Here is a 16777-nt window from a genome sequence, read left to right as displayed (position 1 = left end):
TTTGCTTGTTGTAGAAAACTGTTTTTATTCAAAAGAAACTGATGAGGAAGGTTTTTATGCAGCTTCCAGTGACCTTTAAATAGGTATTGCAATAAAGTTTTTTAATGGTTGAAGTGCACCGGCTGAAAAGTATTTGTAGTTTAAGGTGCTAGGCAGAACGATGAATACAGCAGCAATAATAGATAGGTAGGTGTCCTCACCTGCTACATCACATGCACCATTTGTTTCAGAACTTTCAAAAACTAAAGCAGCCATGCTAATTGGCACGTCCCACAAGGTGCGGTGCTAGTTTTGCGCATGACTTCCTCTGTTTCATCCATCAGTGACTTCATTTCCTGAATTAATGTAGGCTTATATGTTCATTACTAAGTTTTTGTTTGTCGTTCTTTGCAGTGCAAGAGGGTTAGACTGGGCAGCATGAAGTTTACGCTACTGACCACATGACTGTCACCAAATGGCACCCCATCTCCTCTTGCCAATATGTCATTCAGGTGAGGCGAGTTTTACTATTTGAGGCTTTTGAAGTTACTAAAGAGAGGTGTATGTTTACCAGTGGTTACCCCATTTCATGAAATATGTCTCAGAGTCTAAAACAGCAGACATTAAAGGATATTACAGTTTTTCTTTTTTTTAAGTACTAAAGTACCATTCAGATTGTTTTTAGAGTACAAGCAAAATGAAACTGCAATGCACGGCTCAGGTCCTCCAGGACAAAACATCTCTTAAAAGCTTTGCAAGCCATGCATTCCAGTTACATCTCTTACTTGATACTCTTTAGCTGCACAACCATCTGGATGTCACATAAAAACAGGAATTACAACTCCACAGGCTGAAGGGTTTCAGATTTCATTCTTTGTTTGTACGATCTCTGACCGACTCGTTGTTGTTGAGCGGCGGAGGCGGCGACTGCTTGCTCCTCATGCTCCTAGCGTCCGTGGCGGCTCGCGAAGTCTCTGTCACAAAGAGCCGAGTCACCCAGACGGATGTGACAATTCGTTTGTACTCGTTCCTGAAATTCCTGTTGAGTAAGCCATAGATGATGGCGTTCAGACAGCTATTGAAGTAGGCCATGAAGTAACTGACCACAAAAAGCCACTCGGGGATACGGGGAGCCACACGGGATGGATCTATGGCCACCGCCAAGCCGATCAAGTTAAGTGGAGCCCAGCAGATGGCGAAAAGCACAAAGACCACAAACATGGTGATGAAATTCCTCAAGTCACTTGGTCTGAGGCGAGGGCTCTCCTCTGTCTTAACTTTGCGTCGCACCTGGATACAAACACATAAGATATAAATTAGAACATAAAAGTGATATTTGTCTCTGCCTCTTCATGTTAAACAGACACATGAAAACAGACAGAAACCCATGCAGATATCGACACATACAACCAGTCCTGGGATCTCATCCATCTATTTGACTGTCAAACACCATATCACAGCTGAATTCACAGGCACCGACTTTTTAAAGAAAACTACATCAAATAATAAAGCTACAGTAGGTAACTTTTATAAAAGATAACTTCGTTATATGTGCTGCAAATGTTATTATAGCTTGACAGTGGTATGTGGGCCGAAAATCTATGAAATGATCGTGTTCCCTTGCCTCTTCGTAGTGCCCCTAATGGTCTTTGCAAGAATCTGTCTTACCTGAATGAAAACAACAATCAGAGCCAAGGAGCCTCTGATGCTCGCAAAAACAAGTAAACAACTGTGAATGTGAAAGCTTTTTATCGTCGGTCTTTTCTGTTTACTCTGTCTTTGCCATGTATGCTGTTGTGCGCCAGAATTGATTTATACTGCATTACAGACACCTTTTCTCTGACTGGTTGTTTTTGTAGCACCTTGTTTGGTAGCCTCGGCCACCAGTGTATGAATGTGTGTGTGAATGTGACTCTTAGTGTGAAAGCGCTTTGAGTTGTCAAACAACTAAAAAACCACTATAGAAATGCAGGTCCATCTACCATTTGTTCAAGTGCAGTAATGTCATTAGAAGCAATATAATGAGGCAGATCATTTGTCTCATGGACTACTGTCAGGATATAGTGACAGTTTCAGGAAATATGACAAAAAGTTATTATTATAAAAGTTGCCAAGTGTAGCTTTTGAGATCAAAAATCTTAACTCAAATGCTATATGGCCAAAAAGATTTTAATGATGTGAAGATATACGGATTTTGTTTTCATCCAATAAAGGGTCATTGATTTAAGGTAAGATTTTCAGAACTTGGAGTGACCATATTTTTCACATTACCAATTTAGATGAACTTTGGAAGGCTGATGGATCATATTATTTTTTGACCCAAGATATGCCTGTATTATTTACAGCTGATGGCACACTTACGGGTTTATTTGGATGGCATTTTTACACTTTTCTAAAAGCCCCTTCCCTCAATTAATACCTTCTGTGTGCCTGGAAAGATGTAAATAACCGCATAGAGGAGCAGAAAACTGACCTGAATCACAAGTACCCAGATGCGTAGATAACAGAAGGTGACCACTGCAATGGGAACCAAGAAGTGAACCACCACTACAGCTACTGTGTAGGAACTGCTGACATTCTGGGCGAAGGTGCAGGAGTAGACCCGCGGGTCATAGCGCAGGGAGCCAACGAAGAAATTGGGGACAATGGCCACGACTGTGAGCACCCAAATTAAGGCAACAAACAGCAGAGTGTTACGATAGCTGTACAGCCGGCTGTAGGAGAAGGAGTGGCAGATGTAGCAGTATCTGTTCACTGCAATCCCAGTGATGTTGAAAATGGAGCCGATGACACTCAGCCCCATTAGGAAACCGCTGACCTGAAGAGAGAGAAAGAGTTTGTGTCAGTGTGTTGGTTTACTGGTGCTGAATTAACTGAAACATGCTTTCACAGCTGTGGTCTTACCATGCATTGTATGTTTCCCAGTGCCCATCCGTCATGGAAGAGAGCATAGAGAACCAAGGGGTAGGGGTAGAAGGCTACCACAAGGTCAGCAAAGGCCAAACTCACCACAAACACATTACCTGCAGGAGAAGGCACACAGTAACAGTCTTTAATATATTTACAGTAAATTGGTGACTGACTGTGAGATGAGTCACCTGCTTTATTTTTCAGGAGACACCATAGTCATGCTGTTCTGTTAACACTGGATTCACCCTCTAATGTAGCTCTGATGGGTTTGCCCCTCATCTTTTCATCTCAGCACAATGCATTTGCCTTCATGTGCTCAGACAGCCAGGATAAGTACATTCAACCCTGTTGGCTCATTCCGATAGGAGGCGTCACAAGTAGCACTTTTGATGCTTTTACATTTAAAGTGTGTACGTGTTTGGCATATAAAACAGCTGCATTCTTATTGTGATTTACAATCTATTTAAGACTGACATTATGCTACAGTGTCAGAATAACCCTCCAGTCTTCTGCAGCATAGTCATGTACCTCTGTAGCTAACTGTGTGCACGTTTTGCAAAGTACTTTATTATGACAAGAGAAATTGCTTCACATTCCTTGATTCAATTATTCTTTCTCTGGCAAGATTGTTGGCAGAGAGAAAAGAGATTACATGCCAAAGGTTTCTAGCCACAGCTGGTTTCCTCCCCCCACACAGTTTAATCAGGAATGGCAGAGCCACTGTGTTTTGACAGAGTAGAGGGACAAGCTTTTGGACATTGCACTTGAGCCTCTGCAACACCGGGGCATGCAGGTCCTTTTTAATCTAGCTGATCCCCCAGCCTAATCCAAACAGGGGTCTCTGGTTCACAAAATTCAGTTGGTATGTAGCATTGCTTTAGTTCAGGCAGAGTTCTGTAGTTTTTGCTAGTCGGTGATCAGCTGCTTCAATCGTGCTTCACCATAAGTAGCTCATTCATTGGCTACCAGTGGACTAGTAGCATTTAATGGTATTCTCACAGGTGTACAAATCAGCAATTACAACCTGACACTTCTGGCTCTCCTGATAAGCTCATAGCAGTGTCAGAGCTCCCTCCGCCACCCTTATGTTTTAAGCCTGGGGTACTGTTAACTTTACCCTTATGTAAGATCTATTAACTTTATATAAGATCTAGTGTTAATGTTAAAGGGGGATAAGCATCCCCAGTCAAAGCCATGCAGTACACAACATACATCTGAGGTTGATGAGAAAGTCATAGATTTTTCAGGTATTTGGTCATTCATCAAAACCACTGGACAAATTTAAAGTGAGACCAGATAATGGTCCTAGATGAAAAGTTTAGGGGTTACCAAAATCATTGTAATTCATCCTGTGGGGAACATGAATGTATGGATGAGCTTTCATGACAGTCCATCCAATAGTAGATGTTTAACAAAAAATACTAATATGAATCTCATGGTGGCACTTTTTAGAGGAGAAGTCAGGGGATCATCAAAGTCAGAAGGCTTTGTCCTCTGGGGACCATGAATGATTGTACCACATTTCCTGACAATGGCATCCCCTAGTTTTGAGCTATTTCAGTATGGACCAAGGGGATGGAGCAACCGATCGGCTGACAGAACAACATTTGCATCCAAAAGACATACAACACAGGAAAACAAAAAACACAATTGTGCTTCAAATACACAAACACTGAAAACAATGTACTGCAAATACAGCTAGGAAATGGTCTGCACCTTTTTTCTTAAAATGTTGCATTAAGAGTGAAAATTTGCATTAAATATCACTGATATACAAGTTTTAGTACCCTATAATTAACGCGACACAAACACAAACTGATAAAAGTTCATATTTACTGGGACGTCTCAGTGCAACAATAGCTTAATGCAATCACCAGTTATTGCTCAGTGTGTGTGTGTGTGTGTGTGTGTGTGTGCCCGTCTGTCTAACAGTGCATGATTTAGAAAAAAATCCAGACATCAAAAGGAAAAAAATATTATTTGAAGTGACAGTCATAATCACAACCAACAAATATGTTGATAAGAAAAATGTCTAGATGTTGACAATCCTGCATGGGGTTATAGCAAGTGCACCATGGCATCTTCAATTATAGCTGATAAGACTTTACTATCCAATACATTTTTTTCAGTGTATTTGAATATAAACAGTATGTGTGCATTAGGGGAAAGAACATACAGAAGTAGAAATAATATTTATGGATAGACATTTGTTCATTATCAACTGCTTTGTATGTGTTTGGGCATGCATGTCCCACTTAAATAGACAATTACGGGAATGAAGAGGTTGAGGTGCACATGCACATTAAGGTCTACAATAAATAGACAGACCTTGACCTTGAGGCTATAGCAGTCTTTACAGGAAAGAGTTTTGAGACTCAGTGAAAGTGGATATTCAAACTTTACCTTTTACATGCAACAAAACAACATTAGTTTTTTCAAAATGCTTAATTGCATTCTCTTTGCGACATAAACCTTTTTTTTTTTTTTTTTTTTTAAAGTATCAATCTCAAACTGATGCGCACTGATGAAAGTATTGCAGTATTTATATATGTGCAATTAGTAAAAAAAAACCTGGGATCAGCGCTGGGCTTTGAGGCCATTTCGACACAGTGGCCAAACATTGGAATTACAACTCCTTGGTTTGTTATGTGATACCATTTGGTCAAGAAAGACTTCTTTCCATAGACCTAGACTATGAAAGAAACATCAGAACATCAGTGGATACTTTTTTTTTTTTTAGCATCACAATGCAAAATGACCCATTTCACTATTGCATTTGATCCATATGTTTCGATAACATTTTGAAAGTCTAGGTGAGCCATGCAGTTAAATTATTTTACACTCATACAAGTTAACAGAACATTAAACTGGAAGTTAGCTGCTCAGATGGCTAAAGTTAGTAGATGGCAACTGCAAGTCTCTAGTGCGCTTGCTCTATGGGCCCAATGGTGCAGTAGATCCGAGTAATTTTATACCTGAGAAGTCAAACTTTTTGGCCACTGAGCAACTTTCATAGGAAATGGAGCCCCACCTCTAACGCTCGTTCAGTTCTTTTTATATATCCATCATTATGAACTGGGTGTCGAGGGTGCTGTGTTAAGTTACGGCTTATGCAAACTGAACATTCCCGAATATTTCCTATGGCTGCAGTTTCATATTTAACTGGCAAGTTCACTTTTACTTTGAAGTAGTCACAGCAGGATATGCAATGTGTTTTTCATCGAGATTCGCACTTACCACCATCGTTCATCAAAAATGTGTCGACAAAACAATTCATTTTTGACAGGGATTAGTTTTAAATATCGCAGGGAGTAATGGAACAAGAAATAGCTGTTAAATGAAGAGCTGCAGGCAACAAATTGCAAACCTCCAACTTAGCAATTTCCTCAGCATAAAATGAAACATTAGTTGCTCACAGAATTAAGGAAAAAGGCCATATTTTACTGATTCTTTAACAACAATATTTTGTTTTTGCCTCCCCCAGAACTCAGTGACCTGTAGTATAAAGCCATATTTATGGATCCATCATTTCCATGCTTCATTGTCTATGTAAGCAGCTTTGCAATACATTGTGGTAGTGCAGTGTTTTGTTTCAAGAGAATGGATCTCTGTACCTCATTTGTGTAAATTTAAGTCTAGGCAGCTTGATGTAAGGCAGGGGAGTCCAGTGTGACATTCTGGAACTCTGGAAACTCCCAACAAAGCTTTTAAAGTAACCATTGTCAATTTAAAATAAAGACAGATTCAACAACTGCACTGATGTTTACAGAAGCCCATTTCCAGGAACTGTTTTTGTAATATAAGAGAAACGAGCCATTATGGTCCGGATCTGGGAGCAGACAGCTCATAGGACTGAAATCTTCAAAATCGCCATTTTAACTTGCTTGCATGCTTTCTTTTTCCACGCAAACATGACTTTTTGTGTTTTGGAAATAATCATTGAGCAATGGAACTCGTTAGAAATAATGCTCAAACTCTGCATCATTACTGTAGCCAATAAAAATGTTATATGGGCTTCTTAAAATATATTCTCAAACAACTGCACTTGGCAACCAAGGCCTATTGTGAATGACTCTGTGCAGTTAGCAGCCTGCCAGAAGAATGAGATCATTTTAATCACAGTTGTTATGGCATTAAGTAGAAAATGGACAGAAAAACCTTTTAAATGTTTTTTTATGCCAATGTACAAAGGCATGCATTAGAAAAAAAAACTTTTTGTTATAGTTTCTGGAAAGTCTCTTTTGCATTAACTTTGAATTGATGCAAAAGTTATTCTTCTATCTTCATAAAAACCTGGAAACATTTTCTGTAAAAAATATCTGCAATCAAAAATGACTGTGAACACAGGTTTTCAGATAATTATGGGTGTTTGATTTTTCAATTTACATGCTGAACTGAGTCACCTCAAACACAGAAAAGTGTTGCATATTTGCAAGTGTGATAGTTCAGCTGCGTGGATAGTCAGGCTTTAAAATATTTGGACAATTATCACACAGCTGTCATAGCCATGTTTTCCTTTTGAAAGGAAATCACCAACACTTCTAAACTGCGAAATGTGTGACCTATTCAATGACCCTCTGTTCCATGCCATGGCGTCACACTACATGAGAAATAACAAGCGTTACATAAACTCCTATAAAGCTGCATAGCTGTTATGAGCCTCTTGTTTGCACATAATTGTGTGCTCAATCAAATTTCAGGTACTTTTACCAAATTGGTTGTTTTGTTGTTTATGTTGAAGCATTGTTTATCAGAGAGATACATGAAAGTTATGTTTATTCATGAGTGTCAGAGCAGTCCATGTAGTCTAAGAGGTAATGAGTAGGAAAGCCGTTAACATGATGTTTTAATTTGTTGAGTGAAAATCATGAGATGTGATGGTGTAACAGATTGTTAATAGGCAGTGGAAGGAACGAGTTTTTTTCTACTCACACACACACAACTAATGGACATGTATCAGTGCTGTTTTAAAGCTGGCAGATGGTTGTAATTATTACCAAACTGAAAAGAGAAATCCTTTCTGCAATAGCTGTTTATGACTTTTCTGACCACGCAATGCTGTTAATGCAGTATGACTGGATAAGCAGCAGTTGCCACACGTGTGCACTTCCCTGGCACAAACCCAGGCAATCTGTGTGTCTGTTTGTGTGTATGTGTGTGTGTGTGAGAGAGAGAGAGGGTGAGCAGTAGCTGGCAGCTTTATGTTCTCCGCCATCAGCCTGATGAAGAGCAGCGCACATTTGACGAAGCACCAAACAAGTGTTTCACATGTGGGGATCGCACACAGATGCACACCTGTTAGAGAATTTCTGAACCATCTGTTCACTAAGCCACAGATTATGATGGTGATCACATTTCCCAATTATTCATAGATGAGAGTCTATAAGCTTAAAATCTTGTTTTAGGTTTTGGAGCAACATAAACTATCGTTAGATTACACCACAACTTCATTTACCCAGAAGCCTCTGGGAATGGGGTGTAATTTGAACAAGCAAGTGCTCAGAGACCTTGATTTTTTTGAATTTCCAGTTGAAAGCATATACACACTCTGAAACTCTGGGATTAATTTGCAGTAGCAACCTATTTGGCTGCACCAATCAAAGAGGAAATGAACAAACATGCATAGTAAACAGTATTTTTTGCACTGCTGCTTGTTTTTTTCCACCCTTTTTATGCCTAATAGGTGGATTTGATGTTCCTGAGATTGAAGTTTGTACAGCGCTTCACAAGGTTATTCACATGTACATAATTGCATATGGAAATGGTGACTGAAACTTAATCTTCTTTGTCAAAGGCATGCGTGAATGATTACTGTAATAAACAATATTAGAACCCAAAATGATTTTATGCATTTTCCCTCCATGTCTGTGAGCAGCTCCCAAGGGGAAGAGATTGCAAAGATTTTCCTCTCATTTGCTTTTTTTAAATGTCTTTCCTGTGGGAGGACATGCTAGGCAGATTTGCCTTGTTTGCATTTAAATTTGTTTTCAGTGAAGGAGTGAGGCCAAAATAAAAAATGAAAAAAAAGATGATAAGGGAATGATGACAGGAATGGGGACTGGATCCAGAAAGGAGTGATGTGGAGAGAAAAGAGTGGTCAGGCATGGTAAAAAAAAAAAAAAAAGCTGTACTTTCATGTGGAAAGGCTGTGTTAGAAGTCTCATTTAAGACAGGGAAAATAAATAATGCAATTCCCAGAAGACATGATCCAGACAATTTACATCCTTGTAATTTTATAATGAAGCTGTCACCTGTGGTCATTTCTTCAATCTGTTAAATTGAAGAACATGACACAAAAACAAAAGGAGAGACAATGTCTGACTCAGTCTTCAGAAATGAATGAACAAAGCTGTCAACAGGAAATAGAAAATTAGGAAGATGGCGGAAAAATAAAAGGAGGTTAGAGGTTGGTGGAGGAGGGGATTGTTAGCAGTGGAGGCGGAAGAGAGGGGAGAATAAGCTGATGACAGAAGACAAGATAAAAGAGTAATACATTTTCTCATAGTTTTGTAGGCCAGGCAATAAACGATCTTGTCATCACCACTATACATCAGATCCCTTTCCTCAGCATGCCAGCAGCTTCCTCACTTCACTGCCCTGCCGACTGCCTGGTCATACATAGCTGACCCCACAAGGGAGAGAAAGGCGAACCTTTCTACCTCCTCCACTACTGTCTTTTTTTAAAAAAATTGTCTATTTCACTTAGCTGCTTCTCAAATTCCTCAGCCACGGAGTGCTAGTTTTGAACGATACGACCCAATAACCCTCCTTCCTCGCTTTTTAATGATCCAGCTTTTTCTTTTTTTTATTCCTGTGTTGTTTTCTGTTGAATGTAGAAAAAAGAGACAAACACACATACACACATCGGGAGTGCAGGGTGGGTGATCAGGCCACATTGCCAGTCTGAAATGGATTGGGAGCATGTCTGGGTACTACTGTTAGAAGAAAAGGACCTTAAAGTGCACTGTATCACTCTCTAGACTCTCCATATTAAAAAGAGTTCACAGAAGGAGAGGAGTTCCAGCGAAGTTTGAGTCTGTTCTGAAACAGAGTTCAGAATATGCACCATATTCTGTAACTGAAAAGTAGTTATTGCCTCGGGCAAATGCTGTACAGTGAGTTACAGTGAGCTTTACATTCATAAGCTTACACTTTCTGCAGGAGCAAAGACACATATAGTCTACAGTATCCACGGTTTTAAGTGTCTGTTTTTTTTCTTTTTCAGGACAAAGAAAAAAAGCTGCAACAGACAATGGACGTCGACAGCCACAGGTAAGTCATAACAAGTCAAACATGTAGCTATTGAAGTTACATGTTTAGTTAAAAAGCTGAGCAACAATATTTGCCATGCAACTAAATGTAAAGGCCTGAAAAGCGGACGTAAAAAACGAAATTTTCTGAAGCCCTGATTGAATTTAATCCTCAAAATCCCCTTAAGTAAATAACTGGACAACTGCTGTTTGCGCACACTTTATCCACAGCTCACCAACTATCTTATTCCAACATATTTCACTTGACAATACCATTTCTCTAACCCACCAGTAAATTATGTCTGAAGTGCAGAGGGGAAAAGTCATCCTGGTTGAGCTGATTGGTATAAACATCCCCGAGGTAACATTTTAATTAGAAATGTGCAAAAATTTATCCAGTGAGAGATGTGACGAGTCCTCCTTAATTTACCTGGAAGTTAGCGGTTGACTCTAACCAGCTCAGTACATCAAACTAGGATGTTCACATTTGGATGGGCAGTAGATCAATGAAAAAAAAAAATGTATCAATGCCTTTCCTCAGGAAGTCTCAGTATCATCTTATATTACACTAAGACTAGTGTAGCATTTACTGATCTGACATTGCTGCTTAGGTTTTTGTTACATATGTTATTTTTGGTAGTCAACAGGATGCAAAGCGTGGTCACTTGTGTAAGACACCCAAACACCAGGCCTGCTGCCTCAGAGACTTGGCACTGCAGTACAATGACACACTACACCCACCTTTACTTCAACTTAAAATAAAGCAAGGGGCTGCTCTGGTGGGGGTGTGTTGTTTCCAGTACTGGCAAAACAATGAAATATGATGTGGAAAGTCCAGTTTAAGCACATTCACTGATCTCTTTTGTTAGAAACTTTAAAATCTACTGCAGCTCTGATCACCATTTCCACATTATCACTGCTATCTGGAGGCAATAGGACAAGTCTTTGGTATAGTAAGCCCTCTGGTTTGTAGTCCTAGTAGTATTGACCAGTAACATTTGGGCGGGCTTTGGTTGCATGGAGGCAAAAAGTCCATGTGGAGAGCAAAAGAGACAAGAAGTATCGGCCAAATGAAATCTCATAACCCACTGGTTATTATCTGATGGTGATTTAGCTTTTTATTCCTTTTTCAAAATCTTTTATTGCTTGCGGAGACATTGTCCTGGGATCTGGTATAGTTTTCACCTCCTGAGTCAGTGTGTGTATGTGTCATCATGGCAATATGTGGTCCTGGTGACACCCATTGTAGCAAGAAGTACCTCAGAAGTGGATTTGGTATTTTGCAAAGCGTTTCTATGTGTATTATATGTCTGAACTTAACTGGTGTGAAGTTCAGGTCAAAATGAAGGCAAGGGGGCCTAAAACAGGGAGGTAGGAAGTAGGGAAGGGGCTTGACCCATTTTTGAGTCCCAGATTGCTGTAGTGATACAATTACACAATGGTCACTAGTAATTTATTCATCTTCATTATATAGATATCAGTTTATAGGGCATCGTGACTTTGTGAATGTATCATCTCAAGGTGCTTATCAGAAACAATGACCTTTGCATGGAAGTAGAAGTCATGTCTTGATATTTGCTAGCTGCACTGTAACCCCTGAAATATTCAGAACGATAGCCGATGGGTTTCGGGGTTGCTGCTACATAAATGCAGTTATTCAACCATCGGGGGTCAGCAAGTATCTTAAAGCTGGTGTTAAGTTACTTCTTAACAAGAGCCTTAGAGTTTAAAAAAAGTCATTGGAGGAAAGTGTGTAGGAAGTGGTTGCTGAATATTTCAGCAAATATGATTCAGCCGTTGGTCGGCTGCTGCTTTGAAAGCAGCTTTGCAAAGCAGCTCTTCCTTCAGCTGCCTCCCTCAGGTCTCTTTCTCTCTCGCTCTCTCTCTCTGCCTCCGTCGCCTCTCTTCAGCGGGCACTGTCACAGATTGTTTACTGTGTAAACAATGTGCATCATCCAATATGACGCTTCATTTATGAATCACATTAACTTTGAGAAAGCACCGCCAATGATTACCATGTTAACAGTGTTAAGCAACTAGCTCCAAGATATCAAATGCAACATGATGAAATCAGTAATAAACAGTGTCCACAGCTGGAGCATAAATAATTCTCAATAACTTGCATAAACACAAAAAAACATAAAATCTTATTTCACACACAATAAAAAATAAGTGTTTTTCTTATATTGTTGCAGCTGCTTTTGGTAAGCTGCTGCTTTTCCCTTTATTGAAGTTTTTATACATTTAATCTGCAATTTTTACTGTTGGAAAAAGCCATTCGATGGAGTGTCACATCACTTTACGTTTATACTCACAAGAGTTTAAGGCAAACAGAACACAGTGACCGCAAAGAACAAACACAACCCTCATGCTGTGTGCTCTTCGCTGATTAACTGGGAACCAATTAAGCAACTGCCATGCAATATAACCTCAGTTTTAGACAAACGTGCAAACCAACCGCAATGGCTGAGTAAATCACCACCATAATGATAAAGAGCAACTTAAATCATGGTCAGTCAGGCACACGGAAAGACAGAAGGTGTCCAGGGAAAAAGTGCAGGGTTCCTCCCCCACTGAAGCACTGAATAAAATGACTGGCCACAATAAAGATATATCATCACTCATTAAATAGCAGCTTTCATACAGATCTAAGAATATCAGCAGCAGCAATTTAAAAATGGTAATAATTTTAACTTTGACACCGTAAAGTGAAAATACAGTTGTCCAAGTGGCTCGTATATTTCACAAAATGCAAAACACATTGTACAAACTTTAATACATATCTCAATATGCAAATAACTAATCTTTTTGTCCCTCTGCACACAGACTATTTGCATATTAACTACAATCAATAGTTGTATTCAGTAAAAGGGACAAAGGGTCATGTTTCTGACCTTTATGCTGTGTGATTGGCCATGCTGAAACTAGTTTATCACATTCATTCATCTCTCCTTTTTGTGTGCATCAGTATGTGCTGCTTGTGTTAATATTTATCTTACTGATCCCACATTTGTTGGAATACCAGTATATGCTAAATGTGCTGTCCCAGTGCAGAGGTGTGCATCTGTGCGTGTTCATTTGTGCAGCCGGGCTAAACTGCTTGCATGTGTGCAAATTATGCCTCAAAACATAACTGCTCATACATTTAATTATTCAGAATGTTATCTGTTATGTGTGGGATGGGAAAGAGAGACGTTTTTGGCATAGACAATCATTTGTTTTGGGGCACAGTCCTCTGAGATATTTCTCCAAATATGTCTGCACAAAATTGACTTTACCATGCAGAAAGCCCAAGACAAATGGGAATGGTGGATGACCAGAGAGCTCATTTTTAAAACGAGAAATATGAGCTCAGCAATGCCACGAAAGGAAAAAAAATCATTGTATGATACACAACCAAGTAGGCTATTTTTAATGTTCTACACAGAATTCCATATTGCTCTGGGTGTACTCTGAAATAGTGGTCTTCAACACTTTTTAGGCCAAGGACCCCTTAGCTGGGAAAGAGACGGAGCAGTTACCCCCTACTACATATGTTACATAAAATTAAGTTGCAATATAACCTGTGCCTAGAATAACGTGCCATGTATAAAAGATACTAAACTATAAAAATAATTACTGTTGTCAAATTCATAGATTTATACATACATATACATTGGTTTTAGATGCGGATGCTATTTTGGAATATGTTGCTCTAAAAGTTGCAAAACGATCCAATGTGAATCACAAAATGTCATTACACGTTAAGTAGTAATAATAAAGCTGACTGGCCAGTATGTTTCAATAATACATAACTATTAACTAACTAGTGATTGTGATTAAGCATCAATTAGCTAACACGATTGCACAAGGATTCATATGCGTAACAGTTAGCCTTTTGTTAATGTTGTGTACTTCTTTTTTTTTTGTTAAAACGAATCGGCCATTTTATCTTTGCCAATAATACATTGGATTCAGGTAATTTTTTATTTTCAGGTCTATTTAAATTGAAAAAACAAAACAAAAGCCAAACCCTTCTATATTTCCAAGCAATAATTTGGTAACACCCTGCAGTAACTCTACTCTGAGGCCTCCCTTGGGGAGGGGATCTTAAATGTGAATGAGCATTGTTAGTTTTCATTTAAATGTTTACGTAATAAACAGTAGATCATAATGATTAGCAAACAGATCTGATAAAATTTAGGAACAATACAGATGATGTCAAAAATGCACTTGTGTGTACATCACAGTACAGTAAGTGATGTACTGAGCAGACACAAGGTTCACATGACGACAACTGAATAACTTGACTCCATCATCATATATACATAAGGGCATGCAGAGTTGGAGTTACATCAAAGAAAAGGTCTAAAAGTAAAATCTTCCAGTTTTGAGGTCTGCACTGTGTTACCTTTCAAATCAATCAGATCCCTTTTTTGTTCAATTGCTCCCTGGTTTGAAAGGCTACTTATTTTTAAAGCACAATGAAAAGAGTCATCTTCCAAATAGTGTCTGGCCATTGCATAATTAGCGCCGCCTGTACATGTGGCTTTGCTGTGTACAGGCACGTGCTTTGGGGCTCCTCTTGGTTCAGCCAACACGGACCGTGCTGCAAATAAAATCCAGCATACGTATGGACAACGTTGGTGGAATTGCAATACAGTGTTGTGATGTGATAAAAAAGCTTGTCAGGTGAAGGGATGAGTGAAGGATTTACAGCTGGTGGTTTTATTCCACACACAAAAACCCCGAAACCCTCAGGAACTGTCTTGCAAAATGTTTTTCTGTGTCATGGCCACGCTCTGTGATTCTGAATGGGTTTCGAGCACAGGAACCATTTAACTCAGCCTTGTTTTTATTCCTTTCTTTCCTCTTTTTTTTGGATGTAATATTAGAAGTAGAGGAGCAGGATTTCACAAATGTATGCAGAGTCAGGCCTCTCATTTCGAGTGTCCAACCAACTCTGTCCTTTTGCAAAACTGCCACTGCATGCAATGGTAATAATGCCAAGCAAACTAGTTTTATTGTAATATCATTAACAAAAGCTATAATCAATCATTTTGATCCAGAAGTTGTATATTGTAATAATTACTGCTACGAATAGACAACACAATACAAGATTGACAGGCTCAGGATTCAGATATAGATATATATTACAATCAGACTATCTCAAAATGCATTTGAAAGCACAATTGTGTTTTGTAATTATTGGTCTTAGTGTCGGAGCTGTCACTTTAAGCTTCAAGTAAAAGTATCATTTGCAGTTTGCTGGATAGAGTATACAGTCTGTGCTCAGCAAAATGACACACTGCTGTGTCACGAATGACATAAAATATACTCTGAAGTAGAGATGGAATAATAACTCTTCAGTGTTCCTGGGATGTGCTACACAGAGCTTGTGATGTCTTTTGTCAGGCATTATGAATGTGCTATGAGCCAGAGTCCATGTGAAAATCTCTTAAAAATGGGTGCTGCCAAAGGATTTCTCATGATTTGTCAAAGACAACACAAATTGGCTTGATAAGAGAGCAGCAGCATGTTATGTAACAGCACTAGGGCCAAACATGTGACAATAGATGGCAAAATAAACCAGAACTTAAAGACAAAGAGTCTGTGAAAAATGTATATTTTATTATGTATAAAAGTATATAAAAAGAAAATATTCTCACTTGCATCTCACATTGCTGCAGCTGATTTTCTGAGAACTTTATTTTGCCTAAGAAATATTATGAAGTATGAAATCTAGTGACAGTATGTTCTGTGGGTTATCCAGAGTAGCAGTTCTTTTATAAATTGGATTTCTGAAAATGTGACAACTACCAAAAAATTTAAATAAAATCTTTTCACTGTTAGGGTATTAGCAGAAATTGCGGAGGCAGATAGCTCAAAACCTAGGAAAACAAAACATCTGCATGGTAATAATACTTCAAAAGTAAAATGAGGAAAACATACTGTGTTTTCGTTATTTGGGTGTACTGACCCTATATACTATTATATGTTGACAGTGGACATTGGTGCCAGATGTAGCCCCTGATCTGTGATGGTAACTGCTGTTGAACTGAATTTCTGACACCTTCAAGGGAGAGGAAGAGGGAGTTCTCAGGATCTTAGGATAATCAGAAAACATCTGTGAAATCCAGCAGTGAAGAGGTTGCAGGAAAGTTAAAGTGTGGTATCGATCAGAGCTATCGCCAAACAGACATCAGAAGTTTCAAGGACTTGCCGTTTGAAAGTTCAAGAGCATCCAACACATCGGGCCAAACAGGAAGCTTAAGTTTATCTCTAACTCTCTCTAACATGTCCGCACTGCTCATACCTCAGTGATGGAGGACTTTGCTGCGATTATATCAAAGAGCCAGAGATTAAAGCAGGTCTCTGGGGCTCACTGGGCAGATAGTGATACAATGACTGCATTGTATTTAATGTTAATGGAGAGGGTGAAAAAGTATTCCCATCTGCATGTGGCTGTCAAAAAACCCAGTCCTCATGCATAAACAACTAGATCACTTGCCAACGAATTGGTTAAGGTTGGAGGAAGATCTCATCATGGATAAGGACGGGAAAACATTACCAAACTGAACATAACAGATGGTCTCCAATGTCAAACTCACACACTTTGTTGATCCACTCCCACCTCCTCAGTATCACAACAACTTTAA

At 39.0% G+C, this 16777-nt stretch overlaps 1 protein-coding gene across 1 annotated transcript in view; it reads right to left on the bottom strand.

Moving 5' to 3' along the window:
* Positions 1–846: 846 nt before the first annotated feature.
* mtnr1bb (melatonin receptor 1Bb) overlaps positions 847–16777 on the bottom strand; it is a 34111-nt gene continuing 18180 nt past the window's right edge. Inside the window, exons 2-4 of the mRNA XM_042499300.1 lie at positions 2884–3002; positions 2453–2797; positions 847–1269 (exon numbers count right to left, since the gene is read on the bottom strand). Of these exons, the coding sequence (XP_042355234.1) occupies positions 847–1269; positions 2453–2797; positions 2884–3002 (887 nt within the window). The remainder of the gene's footprint in view (positions 1270–2452; positions 2798–2883; positions 3003–16777) is intronic.

Source organism: Plectropomus leopardus, chromosome 13 (assembly GCF_008729295.1).
Source record: "Plectropomus leopardus isolate mb chromosome 13, YSFRI_Pleo_2.0, whole genome shotgun sequence".
NCBI classification, from domain to species: Eukaryota; Metazoa; Chordata; class Actinopteri; order Perciformes; family Serranidae; genus Plectropomus; species Plectropomus leopardus.
This window is presented reverse-complemented; position numbering and strand designations above follow the sequence as displayed.